The 18,558-nt window shown below is 42.0% G+C and overlaps 3 protein-coding genes across 3 annotated transcripts; 2 read left to right on the forward strand and 1 right to left on the reverse strand.

Annotated features, from left to right (window-relative positions):
• The first annotated feature begins 483 nt into the window (after positions 1 to 483).
• On the forward strand, positions 484 to 7,250 carry LOC128744659 (VWFA and cache domain-containing protein CG16868). The gene is made up of 4 exons (XM_053841823.1): positions 484 to 1,372; positions 1,431 to 4,337; positions 4,809 to 5,097; positions 5,161 to 7,250. Exons 1-4 carry the CDS (start codon positions 974 to 976, stop codon positions 6,030 to 6,032), a joined length of 4,467 nt encoding a protein of 1,488 aa, XP_053697798.1. The 5' UTR covers positions 484 to 973; the 3' UTR covers positions 6,033 to 7,250.
• Positions 7,251 to 12,776: 5,526 nt separating this feature from the next.
• On the forward strand, positions 12,777 to 14,021 carry LOC128741985 (replication factor C subunit 3). The gene is made up of 2 exons (XM_053838140.1): positions 12,777 to 13,414; positions 13,471 to 14,021. The coding sequence occupies exons 1-2, from the start codon at positions 12,824 to 12,826 to the stop codon at positions 13,954 to 13,956; spliced, it is 1,077 nt and encodes a 358-aa protein (XP_053694115.1). The 5' UTR covers positions 12,777 to 12,823; the 3' UTR covers positions 13,957 to 14,021.
• Positions 14,022 to 14,097: 76 nt separating this feature from the next.
• Positions 14,098 to 15,851, reverse strand: LOC128741984 (U3 small nucleolar RNA-associated protein 18 homolog). Its single transcript, XM_053838139.1, has 2 exons — positions 15,811 to 15,851; positions 14,098 to 15,735 (listed from the first exon to the last, which is right to left on the reverse strand). The coding sequence occupies exon 2, from the start codon at positions 15,703 to 15,705 to the stop codon at positions 14,098 to 14,100; it is 1,608 nt and encodes a 535-aa protein (XP_053694114.1). The 5' UTR covers positions 15,706 to 15,735; positions 15,811 to 15,851.
• Positions 15,852 to 18,558: the final 2,707 nt, after the last annotated feature.

An 18,558-nucleotide genomic window follows, 5' to 3' on the forward strand; every position in this document is an offset into this window, starting at 1 on the left:
CTTGTGATTGTAATTTGTAATGGTTGTAATCAACGCTGCTGGAAGCCCCTTGCAAGCGCCCATTCAACCGCGGACGCGACTGTAGCAGCGAACTGTCAAAGCTGCCAAACGTGTCAGGCAACCAGTGTTGTTATTTTTATTGATTTATTCTATACCATACATTCCAATCCTTATAATCTGGTTCCAATCGTTCCAATTACAGGATTTTGTTTTTAAATAACGAATTTTTCAAAATGTTTGCCAAAATTCCTCCAGGAAATACGCATTTGTTAAAGCTGGAATCGAAATATATACCAAAATTGGAGTTATCGACCTCAAACTTTCGCTTCAAACAATCATCGTCTTAGTTTTTATTACCACTTTGGCCAATAAAACTTGAATGGCAACGCTGCAAGTATCTCGCATTTCAGTGATCTTTGTAGTGCTAGTGAATGTTCAACATGAAAAAAGTACTGAAATTAAAGCAAGCAACAAATGGCTCATCAGCTGTAAACTTTTTCTAATTTAGCTAGTTTTCAACGCGAATTTAGTGCTAAACCCAGTGTTGTTCTATTCCCCGTTCTCCAGTGGATATTTTAATGATAAATATCGTTCTGAAAAGCAAAAGAGCACAACGAGAGTGTTCTTTTTTCTTCATCCTTGTCGCTAGTGAAGAAAATATGATTGGATCAGAGCAAGAAGAAGAGGAGGAATTCCAACAGCGAGTCAAATCGAATGGAAAGTATCATCATCAGCAGTAACAGCAGCGAACGAAAAACGAGCAGCTCCAGCTCCAGCTATCCAAAAGGAAAGAAAAATCGTAAACAACAAAGCGTTCCGACAAAGGTTCCCGCAAAAGAGATTAAGAAGAAGCGAAATAAGAACGTATAGGTACTTCGCTTTACTATAAACAAATCGATGGCCATGATCAGTTTCAGCTTCAGCTGAATCGAGACGACATTTGGAATTGTAATTAAGCAAAAAAAATTGAAAAATGGTATCCAATCTTCGTGAGCAGTATTACCGAGGGCTGCTGACGATAGCAGCGGCATTGTTTATTAGTAGCTGTCGGCAAGCTTTTGCTTCCAATCATATCTTTGTAAATAACATAGTTCCTTTGATAAGTAATCTAAGTGGTAGTGAGATAAGTTTCGATAATAGCAGCAAAGTGCCTTCTTCACCGATATCGACACCACACAGCAGCAATTCAATGCCCTCGGTTGTCGGTGGACCGGCCGCATTGTTCCCCTTTGCATCACCACAAGTACAGCAACAGCAACAGCAACAAATCGGCCCTGGTGAGCGGGACTATAGTGTTTTAGAGCTGTCCAAGTTGCTGGAGTTGAAGCTAAAGCGAATACGCAATCAAGAGCTTGATGTTCCGGTTGTACAGGTTGGTTTTTAAATACATTTTTAGTATAGTATATATTTAATCGAATTTTTATTTGTAGGAACTGTACGATACGATGGAATTTACTTCGGTCATCCGCAATGATATCGACGAACTCGATAGGATTACCAAGAAGCTGACTGCAAAGTTTGATCAATCGGTAGCAGTGGTCGACCGGTTGCGTGCATTTATTTACGACACCGTTGCTCGCCAGAGTGCCAAATACAACACTCTCATCAGTCCGTGTCCGTACAGTAACGAACTGATCAATCCGTGGGATGACGAGCCGCATTTCGATTTGCAAAGCTTCATCCAAAACACCAAATCAATGAATTCTTCCAGCAGTAGTAGCAGTAGCAGTAGCACCTCAGTAATGAAACAGTTGTCTGGTGAATCAGATTTCCTAGACTTCTCGGCATTTCCAACGAGTCCGGAAGATCGGCCTCGGATCCGCATAAACGATCAAACGGTAGACGATAACAATCAGATTTTACAAAAGCGATTTCAGGATCAGATTGCTCACATGCAGAGTAATTTCTACAACCTCAAGCAACTGTTTTTCTTATCGGCCTTTGATCAAGGAAGCGCTTTTAAGTGTCACTACTATCCACGTGACGGTAGACTGAAGTCACTATATTTGTCCTCTGTGAGGAGTAAGCATTTTATGATTTTATTAGACATCGGAAACTCGGTCAGTTTCGACCAACTAGAAGTGGCGAAGGCGATCGTGAAATTTATCATCTATCTGCTAAATGAGAACGATCGTATCGCTATTATCGCAGTCAGTCAAAAGCTGACGACAACGGAAAACTTGCATCACTGTAGTAATACTCCCTTCGTGAATGCTACCATAGATAATAAGGACCGGTTGGTGGAATTCGTGGATTCACTGAACAAAACAGCTTCGGCTGCCGTTCACGTGGCAGCATTTCGTTACGCGTTCAGGTCTTTAAGCGAAGCATACAAAGAAGTGAGCACGGAACTTCCAATCGTATTTTTATACTTGGGTAGAGCGCAGCTCTCACCAATAACTGCCGCTGCACGATCGGTAATTAGAACAATCGCCGAAGGACAATCAAGGCTTCCAATCCCAGTGATTATAAACAGTTGTTTGATCCTGCTAGATGAACGGGAAATCACCTACGAAAAGCAATTTATCGCAGACTTTACGACGCAGAACTTTGCCAAGTACAATATCAGTGGCATCTTTTTTAAACCGAGGCCAGGCAAACTGGTTATGATTTCAAAACACAGTTTTGATGCACACCGATTTGTACTTGCTTTAATGGAGCCTTTTCTTACCGAGAAGAGCTTTGTTGAAGATCGAATACGAATACATCTGCCTTATCATGAAGCAATAACTCATGATACTTTGGTTAGTCTTTCTGTTCCTGTGGCTACGCATGGATTGATGGGGATTGACCTGTATCTCAGTGATTTGGTAGAGGACATCTCCTACTATAAGCAGGACGACGAAAGTTACGCTTTTCTGATGGACTTGCGGGGAATAACGATTATGCATCCTTCATTTCCCAGGCCGCTTGCAGCACGAGAGAACTTTTTCATCACAAACATCACTCTGCTGGAGCGTGGGCTTAGTGCTGCTAACATCGAAGCTCTACTCTCAAAAAGCAGCGGTAATTTAACAATCATCGAGCCGAAAACCAGACAGCAAAAAGTTTATTTATGGAAGCGAGCTCGCTTCTATGTTGCTTGTATAGTTCGTACCATCAACGACGACCGGAGTCCGAACATTCTCCTTAACGGAGCAAGCGCTCGATACAGTCAAACCCAGCAGCTCCAATATTATCATTCTCGATCGAACATGGATTACAGCTTCATAAGCAGCAACGGTTACAACAGCCGCAACCTGTTAACCGACTTAATATATCATCGAATCGACATTTATTCGGCTCACCTTCAACGACCCATCCCGACAAGTACTTCATCTAATTCGCTGCCCAGTGATCTCGGTTCCTCCGTCGCTGAGGGCCCCCGAGTCTGTCGTCTTATGAAACAGCTTGCCCTTGCTGACGATTCTACGCTCTACCTTAGTGCTTCTTCGTTTCAATCGCCCTACGCGCACATTCGTAACAATCGTGATGGTTCTAATGACGAAGATACACTTCGAACAATTCAGAATATTATGGCATACCTGAAGGACACCACATCTCTTTTCGCCAATCCTGGACTTTTGCCGGAAGTACGCAGCGATGTGCTGGCACTGCTGAAAGTTATCTCCAACTATAGACGAAAACACGGTGACAGTAAGCTGAGCAAATACATTATCCGCCGCTATGCTGCCACTGTGAATGGTGTTATGCAGATTTACCCGGGCGGGTTGCTCGACAGTGACATCGAACCATCCAAACGACCGTGGTTCGTTAAAGCTATGCAGTATCCTGGAAAAGTGGTGGTTACTAAACCCTATCTGGACGCCGGAGGCGCTGGCTACATTGTCAGCGTTTCTTACACCATATTCGAGGGAATTGCTGATGCCCTACACAATACCGAAAACGATAAACCGATCGTCGTTGTGGCGTTGGATTTCAGCCAGGGATTTTTCTACAAGCTGCTCACGGAATCGTCCTCCGGTGTGTGCAACGCCGACAACATCAAGTGCTTCCTGATGGATGATCGTGGTTACTTGATTGCGCACCCGAAACTGATCGAACCGGCCATCGGTAGCAACCGGCGCACGTTGGAGCACATCACCCACAAGGAGTCGCAGGTCGCCAACGATATCCTCAATCACAAGCAGCTGGTCACGAAGAAAATGTGCTACAACTATGTTAATCGAACGGTGCAACGCTTGTATCAGTTCAATATGTCCCTCACGGAGGTGGTAACAAATCTGATGTACGGTGAAAAGACCAAATACCAGATTGTGCTGATCCCGGGAACGAATGTTTTCATCGGCGTGGTCAATACAACCAACGATGGTGGAGCGTTTTGTCCCTGCAGTACGGTAAGTATTGTGCCTAATTGAATTTAATACAACAATTTTTTATTTGTGAAGTTTGAATATTAGATAAGGTCGAATTGACTTGACTTTCCCCTTAAACATCTGGAAAATCTTCTGGATCGGGATCTGAATCTGGAAAGTTGTAGAAAACGAACCGCTATGTCCCAGAATTAAATGAAATTTTGGCCGACGAAAATAATATTTTACAACTTGAAGGTCCTTTATTTGCCCAGAAAATTCCAAGAAAATATTTCTAATTTTCACAGACATAGTTTATTTTTAAAATTCATAAATTGTACTAAGTATCGTAGGACAGAAGACGTAAAAGTTTTTCCAAATATTGTTGTCTTTCATTTGTCTATGAACTATAACATCCGCGTACAAAATCGCATGACATTCTAAAACCCTTCGGTTCAAACCTGTATGGTTTTGTTCAAAAAGTGCACATTTTATTATTTTGTTTTCTCACCCTAGGTCGGTAATTCTTGCCTCAACTGCAACCGGATGGAGCAAACCGAGTGCGAGTGCCCTTGTGAGTGTCCTCTAGATTATTCCGAGGATCCCAATGAAACAGCATGTCTGAAGGATGCTACAACAGCGAATGGTGGAAACCGAAAGCCTACTCCAGACTCCATTCCTCTGTGCTCTCCACTTCCGGAAGAACTTATCTCTATGCACGCTCTCAACTACGAGAGCGAGTTCGAGTTGAAAAGTTGTTCAAATATCAATTGTGAGGATTACACTACACAGAACGAGTGTTTAGGTAAGACAATTGTGATGCAAAAACTTGCTTAATTTATTAAGTTTTGCGATTATTTTTCTGCAGGACTAGTTGGATGCGAGTGGTGTCAGGTAGATATCGATGGGGAAAATACTCTCAACACTCCCTTTTGTACGTCACAGCTAACTTGCTTCAACGGGATCTTTGGTTCGGTTACACCTTACGGTGATGTTATTAGCAATAACATCATGGAGTCCGTTCTGCCTCCAGCTTACAGTGCGATCGGTCCGGTAGCCGGTGCTATACTCGCCCTATGCCTCGTGGTAGGATTTGCTATGTACTGCTACCGTCAGAACAGTGACCAGAGTGGAGCTTCTGATCAACTGTACGACGATCTGGTAGCGGACCCTTGCAATGGACTGCCACTGTCTCGATTCGATATAGAAGATCACAATCCCCCGGATGATTGCGACATCAGTCGCTCGAGTGCCAAGCAAAACCTGCTGCTGAACGGCCAAAACAATGCAAATTATGTGATTTTTCCAAACGTGACTTCACCTTACCAAATGTCTTCCAATTATCGACGACCGAATGCCGGCTCATCGGATCATGGTTATTCAACCATGACCCATCACGAAGAATCCGAGCATTTGTGTCTGTCGAACGCGGAACCAGTGGCCCCGAATGCTTCTGGCAAACGCATGTCAATGTCCGACTCGGCTTCGATCAATACGTCAGTGTCAAGTCCATACAGTAATCATCAGAACTTTCTGACATTAGCGTCTGGAAAAGCTCAACCTTACCAGCAAGTGCATGCTGCGGATGACCAGGAACACCAGCATCAGCTGCAGAAGCTCGTCGACCCTACGCAGACGGTTCTGCCCTCCCCAACATCGGTTTCGCGAACGGGCATCTATGGAGCTGGACATCACATTCTCGTTCCGGTTACAGTGCATCGGAACATGGATGTTTCCTAACGAACCGTGTTAGGTTATTTGTAAATTTAATGTTTCACTACGATAGATTCGTGTGAAGGATACCTGTCTATGCATGTCCTTGATGTGAATTTTTTCCATGAAACGCTGACGGTAGGCTTTTAATATTCGATAGATGTTACGGGTTCGTGTAAGATAAAGGTAAGTATAGCAAGTTCCCGTTTTCGTCATAATTAATGTACCTTATAGATTTCCCCAATCGAGCTAACGTCAACGAATATTTGTCACTATTTCTGTCCCAATAAGTACCAACCTAGCTATTGAAAATGATTGTCGTATAAAAAATCTACGTTAGGTACCTCTAGATTTTTTGTTTTCTACTCACATGCCGCAAGGTAGATCGAAGCAGCAATGGTGGCTCGATGTTAATCTTTCTCCCACCCCCTTATGACTGTTGACTGATTGTTGGAATCATTTATAAGAATTTTAAAACCTAGGCCATTATAATCCCACTGTAACCCTCAACGGCTATTGCCACATGATTAGTATAGCAACGAACGGCATGCCATTTGTGAAGATTTCCGTAGCAAAACGAAAACGGCTGAATGTACCATTTACATTTAAACCACAACATAATAATGTGCTGAGAAGAAGCAACAGCACTAATGGTGATCAACATTGCAATATTTGGCCGCTAACTAAGAGATAGCTACTTTAAACAGACTGATAAATAATGTACACTAGCCCCTCAACTTGCACCGAAACTATTGTTGTGCAAACTAGAGACAGAGAATGCGGAACAACGAAACCAATTCATTTTCTTCGTCAATTTAGCTATTTTAGCAAAAAAGGATAACGCCCAATTTACTAGGCGTAAGGTTAGGTACTCGCTTTTTCAACTTGAAGCGCATGTTATTTGAACACCAACAGAAACTCCTTCCAGTCCCTCTAGAACAAATTTAGCAATGGAAGAGAAAACAGTTTGCATGTCAGGCTAACAACAAATTTGCCAAGTTATATCAGCTTTACCCAGTTTAATAGATTTAAGACCATACTAGATACTTAACAGCCACAATGGTAGAGTATAGATGGTTACTCTACTGCAGATTGATAAAGCTACTCAAGCAAGCTGTAAATGTTTCGTTTTTAACATTGACTTTTTAATACGGCAGCTATGTTTACTTATGCGGCAGTATTTTCCCTATTTAGTTTAAAGTTAATTTATAACGAATAAATGTATTTTATTTCCAAATGAACTAATAAAATATCGAAAATGCAATGAATGTTAAAAGCTCACGAATTGTTTTACCTGTAATACTAAATCTGCCTAACAGCGTCCCGGTTGGAAAACACACTTCTCGTTCGATTGTCGAATACATGCAATAGACGGGGTTAACGCTAAATTACTTATTGATTCGTGTCCGTCGGTTTAGCTGAACAAATGGATGATATCAAAAATTTCCATTGTCGACGGTTATCTGCCATGATATTCACCTAGCGCCATGACTGGTTCTCGTCTACAGTCCGGATGTAGTCGGCTAAGTTGCGTCTCCTCCACGTTTGTCTTGTCCATTTGATCCTTTTACTTTACCAACCGAGAACCGGGGTTGCTCTTGCCGTATCAAGAATTTCTCTCTATTGTACTCGGTCCCTGGCTACTCGTCGCCAATTCCTTGCGCGTCTCGACACACGCAAGTCGGCTTCAACCTGGTCGAACCATCTAGCAGGGCCCCTCTATTCCTGGTGCCGGTGGAGTTCTTGAATAGAACGGATTTCACTGCACAGTCGTCCTGCATTGTTGTAACGTGGCTGCCCCATCGTTGCCTCCTAAATTTTGCATGGGAATCTCCAAGTAGTTCCTGCAACTCATGGTCGTTGGTTCATGGTCCAAATACGACCGATGCATGTATGTCTTCCGTAAGCAAAGAGACTATCTCAAGTCCGTAGTGCGGTCTGATTAAGCTTGAAAGGCAAACGTTCCTTTCTCTGGAGCCTCTTCTACCACATATTTAGTTTTCGACGCATTGATTTGTAACCTTATCCCCGTAGCCTCCATTTTTAGTCTGGCGTAGATTGCCTCCGCCGTCCCAAGGTTTCTAGAAATGATGTTGATGTCATCTGCGAAGGCTAGGAGTTGGCTACTCTCGCTGAAAATCGTACCTCTCGTTTCGATGCCCACTCGCCGGATCACACCTTCAATTGCGAATAACATACAGGACAGCCCATCCCCTTGCTGTAAACCTCTGCGCGACTTGAAAGGACCGGAGAGTGTTCCCAAAACGCGCACGTAGCACATCAGTTGCTCCAGGGTAGCTTTGATCAGCCGCGTGAGTTTGTCCAGAAAACCGTATTCGTGATTAATTGTCATAGCTGTTCGCGTTCAACTGTATCGTATGCTGCTCTGAAATCCACGAAAATATGATGCGTGGGCACGTTGTAAAAATTTGATCCGGGTTCGCCTGATACTGCCCTACGAATTCTGTTCCTATTGGGGATAGATGACGCAACAAAATCTGAGAGAGCATCTTGTAGACACCGTTGACCAGCGTAATGCCGCGGTAGACTACAGCTTACATCCACTCCTCCGGTAGTTTCTCCGGTGAGGTGACTGTGAGAATAGGGCCCCTGTTATTTTTCAGCTGACCGATTTCTCGCCGAATTTCTTCAAGATTGGGAGCCGGCACTCTGTTGTCGTTTGTAGGCACTCCTAGGTTAACTTTCGATGCGTCTTCTACTATATCGCCGTTAAGGTGCTCATCGAAGAACTGGTTCCACCTGTCGACCACCTCGCGCTTGTTAGGGATTAGTTCCCCTTCCTCGTCCCTATACATATCAGCTTTATGTGTGTAGCCCTTAAAAGTTTGGTTCACCTTCTGGTAAAACTTGCGCGTGTCATTAGCCATTAGGAATAGTTGTTCCAGCTTCTCACGATCTCTGTCCTCCTTCTGGCGCATTTTCCTCTTCAGGATCGTGGCCAACTCATTCCGCGCTCGTTGATACTACCATTTCATCCTACGTTATTGAAATTCTGTTGCTATCCCATCTACAAATGTACTTATAGTGGTGGCATGATGAGCCCTACTTTTTATGATGAGCTCTACTCTCGCAGCTTGCCTGATGGCCTTTAGCTTTAAATCATCTAACGTAACGAACGATGCTTCACCCGCTATACTGACGCGTTACGTCGACCTGTTAAGGATGGCACGCAATAGCCTACCTAATCAGCTTTATTAAGAAACCATGTTCAAGCACCATATCCCATTTCGCTTGATTGAATCATACGTTGCCTTGAATTCTACTGAGTTAAGGGGAGCTCCTCCTCAACACATTAGTGAGTGCGTAACTTGTGCCGTATCAAGAACTGTTCTATCCTCCAACTGGGCCTGCGCAACTCGTGGTTAATTCCTCGAGCTTCTCGTCACTCACAAGCGAATTTCAACCTGGTCGAGCCATCCAGCTCACTGAACCCTTATATCCCTGATGCTGGTGGAGTACTTGAAGAGAAGAGATCTCGCCGCACAGTCGTCCGGAATCTTCGCGGCGTAGCCAGTCCATCGTAACCGCGTGGCCGACTTTCGCCAGGGATTTGAAAATCTTACTAAATAGTGCCTACAGCTCGTGGTTCATACGCCTGCACCACTCTCTGCTTTCCATTTGCATTCCGCCACCTAATCTGCAACACCTTTCGTTCAAATGCGACAAGTGCACATGTCTTCTGTAAGCAAGCTTACGGTCTCAAGTCCGTAGAGGACTACCTTTCAGTTTAACGTTTTTTTACATCGTCAACTTCATACGGTGACGTATGCTGCTTGATAGAAAAGTCTTACGAAGGATAAAGTAGGCTCTATTTCAGGCTTGACTGCGTCGTCGGTTTAGCTTTCTCGTGAACTCAGATATATGAACTTATTAACCACTTCCAGTTCTTTGCCGTCAATAGTCACTGTCCGTGGGAGGCGAACATTGTGTTCTCTGCAGCCTCTTCCTACCATATATATATTTAGTTTTCGCCGCATTGATTTGTAACCTAATCTTCCTAGCCTCCGTTTTTTATTTGGCGCAGATTGCCTCCGCCGTCCCAAGGTTTTTAGTCATGATGTCGAGGTCTACTGCGAAGGCTAGCCGTTGGCTACTTTGCTGAGGATCGTTCCTCTCGTTTCGATGGCAAAAACATACAGGCCAGTCCATCACCTTACCGCAACCCTTTGCGCGATTTGAAGGGACTTGAGAGTGCCCTCGAAACACGCACGTAACCCATCACTCGCTCCAGGGTAGTTTTAATCAGCCGCGTCAGTTTGTCCGGAACCCCATTCTTGTGCATTATCTGCCATAGCTTTTCGCGCTCCATAGTGTCGTCTGCTGCCCTGAAATACAAGAAAATATAATGCGTGGGTTTGTTTTTCGAAATTCTGTTATAGTGAAATGCAATATTTTTTCATAGTACATTTTTATTCGGATGTCCAAATTATAAAGTTTATACACAGGTAAACTATATTTATTGGTAAATTTTTACATATTTTTGAATATCTGGGTGTGCTTCAACATACATGCTGTTTAAAGGAGGCTTCCGTCAATGAGGGTAAATAGACAGGGATAGAGGAGAAGCGCTCAATTAGTTTGCGTACAACTGCTATTCTCACACAAATACATTCAGGCCGCTTCCATACCAATAGCCATTCAATTATTGCGTAGTTATTTTTTGTCTATATTTTTAACTTCTCTAATACCAAGAAAATGTGTCCTCTTCTTCACCTGTCTATGTATTCACATTGGGCTTCCGTGTATCAGTATATGGTCGAAACTTAATTGAAATTTATCCAAATATCAAGTTTATCCATTAAAATCTTGTTCTAAATAATAGCGAATTCATAAATTAACCTGGGTCAGGCCGATTAGCACTCAGTTTTAATCGAAGTGCTGTCAAAGCGTTCATAAATTAACCGAGATTGCATTGCTGATACCATTTAGTTTGAAGCGCAGGTTAACCTTCTGCGGCTGAGGTGCCCTAATCTTAACGATTGTGCTGACGTGGTAGTCTACTGGACACCTAAACTAAGCTTAATAATTGCTATTATTGAATGATGTAAATTCTAATTATTATTATTTTAGAATTGAGTACATATCTTTAGCAACCTATTGGATGTAATAAGACCGCAGATATGAGTCGGGAAGACACTGCAAACTTTAGAATAAAAATACAATACATAACGCAACCGTTGCATTTTTCAGATTTCTGGTGTCTGTCAGACTGCCACCTCAGCCGCAGAAGGTTAAAACTGTCTAGCGTTATGGTTTACGGGTCGATCTGTCAAACTGCCCGTATCGTTCATAAATTTCGGGTTCGAATTAGCACGCACCCAGGTTAATTTATGAATTTGCTATAAGTCTTCTTTACTATGTTGAAATACAGACCCAACATTAGTTTTGTAAACTAAGCAACCTTAGGTTTATACGTTTACTATGAATACCACTAGCTCTGGTGTGAGTTAAACTCTTTGTTAATAAACCGTGTTAATAAACAACTCGTGTTCTTCTACAGGTTATGGGCCCAGACGCAACGGGTAACCATAGCGATCGGGATAAAGGGGAAAATTTTCTGGGGTGTGCCAAGGCAAATTACGCAAGGCCAATTGTTTGAACCCCTTCTGCACTCGTCCATTTTGAAGCTTCCAATAAAATTTATGCTGAGTCCAAATTAGGTGCGCGATGGCATTTTCAAAAAGGGGGCGAACTAAGGTACAGTACTACAATGCTTTTAGGCAGTGCAGGTCCTGGAAATCTTCAATTCAGTTAGGTATCGCAATAAATTCCAGCTGTTTGTTCTTTATACTCAATCATAGTAACTGATTATTGCGGCGGTTATGAAAAATCCGCCTGCAGCGGCGGTGATAACGCGCTCAGGAGATAACCGCGAGATAAACGCAATACTAAAATTTAGGTTTTATGGTTTGCAGTTTTACAAAATGACAGTTTTGTAGCATGGTTTTGATGAAAAACAATTGATTTAGTAAATTTTCATGTATTAAATTACAGAAATCTGCTCTGCGGTGATCTTTTGATGGTTTGGTTCAACAGTCAAGATAACCGCGATGTGAGGATTTTTCTTGCAATCTTCAATACCTGTTGATTCTAACTGTTTGATTCACAACACTGTGACAACTTTTTTTGTTTTTCGGCAGGAAACACCTCTTTTTATTCGTTTGTCTATAGGTTTATTGACCGTTAGTTACAAAAGCTTTAGTCCTCGTAACGATTCACCACTGAAATTGTGAGATCCTCCAAACCGCTTGAATTACAGTCGAGCTAGTGTTATTAGAGCTATTGATATTCAGCCCAGTGACGTTCGCCCGAATGATCTATCATAACTTTCTAAGAAGTGGCTAATTCTGAGACAAAATTTTCTAGGGAATGGTAGGTTCTGGGAAGTGGCTTTCTGGGGAATGGTATTTTCGGGATAATGACTTTCTGGGGAATGGTTTTCTGGGGAATGGCATATTCTGGAAAATAGTTTTCTGGGGAATGGATCATTCTAAGGTTTGGAATTCTGGGGAATGGTTTTCGGGGGAATGGTATACAATCGTCCAAAATATATACGTTACCCTAATCCGTAACGCGCATTTGAATCTGATTTCGAGCAGTTGTTTTATTATCGAGTATAGTTACAAATATTTTTAATTTCCGAAATCTGGCATCTCTGGCTTTAGCTCTTGTGGCAGTGCGCGCATTTTTTGTTGTTTCTTGTTTCAGCTTTCAAAAAACAATTCAAGTGTTGTAAAGAATAGTTTTATCACTTATTTTCGGCATAAACCTAGTTTCCGTTTCGAAATATTCTGAAAATGTCTCTGTGGGTAGACCGATACCGTCCGCGTGAGCTGGGCAAGCTGGACTACCACAAAACGCAAGCCTCGCAATTGATCAACCTTTGCGCGCAAGGCGATTTCCCCCATCTGATGTTTTACGGGCCGTCCGGTGCTGGTAAGAAAACAAGAATCATGTGTCTCTTGCGGGAACTGTACGGTACTGGAGTTGAACGATTGCGAAATGAGGTCATGAACTTCACGACGCCCTCGAATCGAAAGGTGGACATCATGACGGTCAGCAGCAACTATCACATCGAGGTAAATCCATCGGATGCCGGTATTTACGATCGTGTCGTCATAACCGACATGATCAAGCAGATTGCACAAACCCAGCAGATTGATCCGAGCGGTCAGCGCGAGTTTAAAACCATTGTCCTGTCGGAAGTTGATGATTTGACCAAAGATGCCCAACATGCTTTGCGAAGAACTATGGAAAAATATGTGGCCACTTGTCGGTTGATTTTGTGCGTCAACTCAACGTCTCGGGTTATTCCGGCCGTCAAAAGTCGATGCTTGGGCATTCGAGTGTCCGCTCCCACTAACGAACAGATCGTTGGAATTCTGAATGTTTGTAGTTTTTGCTTCATTATTTAGACGGCTTTTAAAAAAATGTTTATTTTCAGGCCATTTGTAAGAAGGAAAACCTTCACATTCCATCGGAGATGGCAACAAAAATAGCGGAGAAATCGGATCGCAATCTCCGGCGAGCGATCTTAATGTTGGAGGCTTGTAAGGTACAGCAGTACCCGTTCACAGTAAACCAGGACGTGCCGGAAATCGACTGGCAAGTTTTCCTAAAGGAAACAGCCAATCAGATCATTCAAGAGCAAAGCCCGCAAAAGCTGGAAGCCGTTCGAGAGCGTCTGTACGAGCTCCTTTCGCAGGGTGTTCCGGCGGACATCATTTTTCGCGGTTTAGTAGAAAATCTGGTGAAGAATTGTGACATGAGCATTAAAACGCAAACGCTAAACTACGCCGGACTGTACGAGCATCGGATGCAACAGGGAAGCAAACACATTTTCCACCTGGAGGCATTCGTTGCGCAGTTTATGGCCCTGTACAAGCGTTTCCTCAATCAGGCTTCCGTGATGGATTTGGATGACTTTTAAGTACTGCAAGGTAAATTAGCCAGTTGTAAAACTAAACTATATGTTAGATATCGCGAACTTGGATTTCAAGGCTTTCTAAATTAAATTCTGTATCAAAGGAACAAGGTTTACGTCAATTTAATTTAGATTTTATTGAACAGATCAATAATTTTGATAATGCTTAACTCTAAATAACGTTACGATTCCTTCCCGGTTGCCCATCGCAAAATAACCTCCGCCTGGCGAGAACTGCACGCGTGTTACATGACCTAATGAGGCCTTCATCGTCGGAAAATTTCGATAAACAGTTCCGCTTTTCATGTGCACAAGTTTGACGGCATTTTCCACTTCAGGAGAAGAAATCGCCAATAGTTCACTGCTGAGGTTGAATGCAATGGAACCCACGGAAGTGGTTAAATTGGAAATAGTTTTCTCCGGAACCGGAAATTTCTCTTTGAACAGTTTTTCCAGAAGGTATATATTGACGATCCCTTGTCTGCTTCCGGTAGCTACAAAGCGGCCGTTTGGGCAAATCGTTATAAAAGAGCCATTGACGCAACCGTCATCGGTAAAAACATTTACAAACCGCCGCTTCTCGATATGGTAAACTGACACTTCATTATCGGTACTGTGAGCGAAAAGATACTTTGAATCCGGTGTAAAGCATAATGATGAACAGCAATGTTTCTGCTGAATAGTTGTTAAAAGTTCCTTACTCCTAGCATCTAGCAAATGAATTTCTCCGAATCCACCCGCAGCCGCTAAGTATTTACCACATTTCGATATCTCGAAGTTCTTCATGCTCCAAACACCTTCCCCTTTAAGCTGAAGGGTGTCACTTTCTCCGGAGATCATGTTGTAAATATGATAGAACTTTCGAAAACTCCCCATCACCAGCTCGTTTCCATCCGGAGTCATTCGACAGCAAGCAATCTTAAATTTCTTCAATCCAATCGTATGTAACTTTTCATTTTTGGTACCATCAACGGCCACGATTGATGCCAATCCATTCATACCAGTCATAACAGCAACCATCGAAGTGGGATGAAACAGAATCGCTGTTATTTCGCCTTCATTTTTAGTCTCTCGATTTAAGTTCTTCAACCGTTTCAACTCAATATTCTCCTTTGGAAGGTCCGTACTTTTTCCTTTCACTACATGACCAATCGTTGTCAATAATTCATCGTCGGAATCGATTTCACGCTGTCTATCTAAATCCGCCCATTTCTGTTTCCCAAACAGTTTTTCGAAGTTTTTCCTCTGTCGGTCGACCGTAGCTCTGCGTTTCTTGCGCGGCAAATCTCCGTCTTCATCGTCGTCGGAATCGTGCCAAGCAGGTGTCCGAATTGGCCGTTTTCGGTCGCCGGCCACGGAATCCTCCTCACTCTCGCTATGAATTCTAGCTTCACGTTCAAGGTTGGATACAAGTTCGGCTTTTCCCCCGAAGACCAGGTTCATCAATTGCTTCTCTTTGTCATCTTTCGGTCGACTGATTGCCGTTTGTTCATCGAGCTCGGCGAATTGAGGTTCGTCTTCTGCGCTGTCCAAGCCGGTATCAGCATCTTTTTTCAAGATGGATTTGTGTCCATCGTTGTTACTTTCGGAACTCTCACCATCGCTATCGAGTGGTTCGTTTTTCATGTCATTTATCACTTCCTCTGAATTGCTCTCCCCATGTTGAGCAGAATCATCACTGCTCAGCCGGTCATCCAAACCAATTTCCTGCTTATAAGCAGAAATTATATGCGCGATATCACTGTCCAGCGACATATTTGTAAAAACCGAAACAGGAACTTGAAACTACGATAGATGATGTTACTTCCTTATGTAGCTTGATTTGTTTAAAAGTTTAGATATTTCACAAAATAAACTTACAGTTTAGTTCAATGTAAAAAAAACAATAAGTAACAAAAACACGTGAAACTGAGAAGAGAATTCCTGTTCTGTCAGTTTCAGCTTTTAGTTCGGCCTCCAAATCAGAGTTGCCAGGTTATTTCAAAAATTTAAATTTAAATTCTAGATAGAATTAACGAAAAGGCGGATGTCGTAAATGTAAACAAAACGGGCGAGAGTTATTTTTTGCTGGAACAGCATAAGTAGGAAAATCCAGGAAATCCTTGGGAAAATCAACACTCCCCGCTTTGTTTATGCTTGCGGCATTCGCCTTTCTGTTAATTTATTATACTGCGGCGTTTATTACAAATCCTCCTGCTGCGACGGTGATAATGCGCTCAGGAGATAAAATTTAGGTTTTCTGGTTTGTGGCTTGACAAAATATCAGTTTTGTAACGTGTTTTTAGTGGAAAATAATTGATTTGCTAAATTTTCAAATACTAAATTACTACAATAAATCATGCGGTTACCTTTTGGTGGTTTGGTTCAGATTTTTGTTGCAAACTGCAATAATGCTTTATCTCAACTGATGGGATCTCAAGAATTTATATTAAGGCGGAACCGAAAGTGGCTAACGTTATTGTGTTAGTGCGACAAACACTGTACTGTACATCTCATGTGTTCGTTAAAAACCTAAACGTTTATTTGAATATTGCATTAGTATTGGTAATACATGTCAAATAGCGGAGCTTGCAAACAAAAAAACCTGATCCGCAGCCAACCGCACTGACTACAAATTTCCCGAAAAATGGTTTGTTTTCTTTATCAGGGCATTCCGATTCAATCAAAATTAACAGCAGCAACTGAATAATGCGTAGGATCACTAGGATGTTTAATTAATCCGCTTGCATCGGATTGCGTTTTTGATTCCTGCTTTTGCGTTTTGTTTGTTTACTTCACTCTAAGCTCATTGATGCGGCGAAAGTTGAAAGCTCTTTAAAAGCTTATTGATGTGGCGAAAGTTTGATACTGTGTTGCTGCTTTTTCGGAAATCGCTAGTTCAACGAAATATGTGCGCAACCAAATATCTATTAACTAATTCCAAATTATGCATTGGTCGCTTTTATGAACACGTAAAGATCGATATGATCAGTAAAATTTATTTTCTGTGATTAGCAATTATGTTTTTCTGAGCGTTTATTGATACATCGATAAATTCGCAGATCGATAAATTGAATTACAAGTTTTAGTAAATGATAACAGCGCTGGAAGCACTGATTACGTGGCGAAAGCGTGCTCTGCCAATACAGATGCATTTTTAAGGCGCAATACATCCTTCGAATGGTATTGCGATTATTATCTAAAATTTTTCTTTCGTATAGGTTAAGTTGTGCGCCTAACAGTTGCGCGCAGCTCTGTTCTGGTTGCTCGCAGTCAAAGTATCTCTTTTACACTCACACGAAATCTCGTAAGAAACTGTCAACGCAAGAGTGATGAGAAAAGCAACAATATTTCTCTCTCGCTCATCACCTGAATGCTAGGGTAGCTTGCTTCGTGTTTGTCCGTTCAAACATGGACCAATTTTTTACAAACGCAATCAGCATTTAAATTTTATCATTTTCGGTTAACGTAAGACATTGCAACTGTGTTGTTTGTAAAGGCCCAGACACAATGCATACGGATTTTACTACGTTGCGGAAATTTGACAGAAAACCCATGGAAAAACTGTCAAATTGCCGCAACGTAGTAAAATCCGTATGCATTGTGTTTGGGGCTTAAGTCTGTACGTAATAGAACAAAACAAATGTTATCTAAGCAAAGAATAAGAGCATAAACATAGAAAACTTACACGTGCTTACACTGTCAATAATACATGATTTACCTTTGCGCACAACTATATAAAGCTGAAAAACGAAATATTTTCTCGGGAAGCACAATAGCCACTTTCGGTTTCCCCTTAAAGCGGCGGTGTGGCTGTCAAACCACATACATTGTCTACACGCCTAAAAAATTTGACCCACTTTCACGAAAAGTGGAACAGCTCAAAACAGGCAAACATTTTTTACAAACTACAGCAAAGTTTCGTTAATTGGTGGTTCGTTAATTGGGCGGTTCGTTAATTGGGTGTTCGCTAATTGGGCTATATGACAACTTGAATGTCAAAATTGTATGGAATTTTCGAGTTTAGAAATTTCTAACAACTGTCAGTCGGCCCAATTAGCGAATCAGCTGGAGTGCAATCGTGCCCAATTAACGAATTCAGGCTGTATTTTGAGTAACTCTTACTCCTTTTATGACTTCAACGTAGAAGCTCATTAATGAGCAATATTTACTCAAAAATGAGTGCCATTTCACCTAAAACTGAGTAGTACTTACACAAATTACGAGTAAATTTAACTCAGTTATGAGGTCGGCCTAAACTACTCAGAATTGAGAAATTTCCATTACTCATATTTATGGGCTGTTCCACTTTTTGTCAAAGTGAGTCGGTTTTTACTCATTTTCGAGTTGAAACTCACTCATTTCTGATATAATTTTATTCATTCGAGAGCTAAATTTTTTAAGCGTGTATGTCCCACTCATTGATTTTGGCTTGCATGAAGAAATGGTTGCCCGGGTCGTTTTTGCTCAAATGTATATGTAACTTGCCGCCTTGACGGAATAAGGTTCCGCACGGTTGAAACCAAGATTGAAACTATGCTTTGCGCATAAAATGATTAACGTGTATGTTTTTGCTGTCAATTGCTTGAATCACAACATTGTGGTAAAAAAATAGTGCTAGTGCCGTGA

The sequence above is a fragment of the Sabethes cyaneus genome, chromosome 3, assembly GCF_943734655.1.
Source record: "Sabethes cyaneus chromosome 3, idSabCyanKW18_F2, whole genome shotgun sequence".
Lineage (NCBI taxonomy): Eukaryota > Metazoa > Arthropoda > Insecta > Diptera > Culicidae > Sabethes > Sabethes cyaneus.

Excerpts from the sequence above, each read along its gene's own strand:
- LOC128744659 (XM_053841823.1), top strand. The coding sequence starts at position 974 with ATGGTATCCAATCTTCGTGAGCAGTATTACCGAGGGCTGCTGACGATA. Across the intron at positions 4,338-4,808 it reads CGTTTTGTCCCTGCAGTACG|GTCGGTAATTCTTGCCTCAA; the intron begins GTAAGTATTGTG and ends TTCTCACCCTAG. Across the intron at positions 5,098-5,160 it reads TACACAGAACGAGTGTTTAG|GACTAGTTGGATGCGAGTGG; the intron begins GTAAGACAATTG and ends ATTTTTCTGCAG.
- LOC128741985 (XM_053838140.1), top strand. The coding sequence starts at position 12,824 with ATGTCTCTGTGGGTAGACCGATACCGTCCGCGTGAGCTGGGCAAGCTG. Across the intron at positions 13,415-13,470 it reads AGATCGTTGGAATTCTGAAT|GCCATTTGTAAGAAGGAAAA; the intron begins GTTTGTAGTTTT and ends GTTTATTTTCAG.
- LOC128741984 (XM_053838139.1), bottom strand. The coding sequence starts at position 15,705 with ATGTCGCTGGACAGTGATATCGCGCATATAATTTCTGCTTATAAGCAG.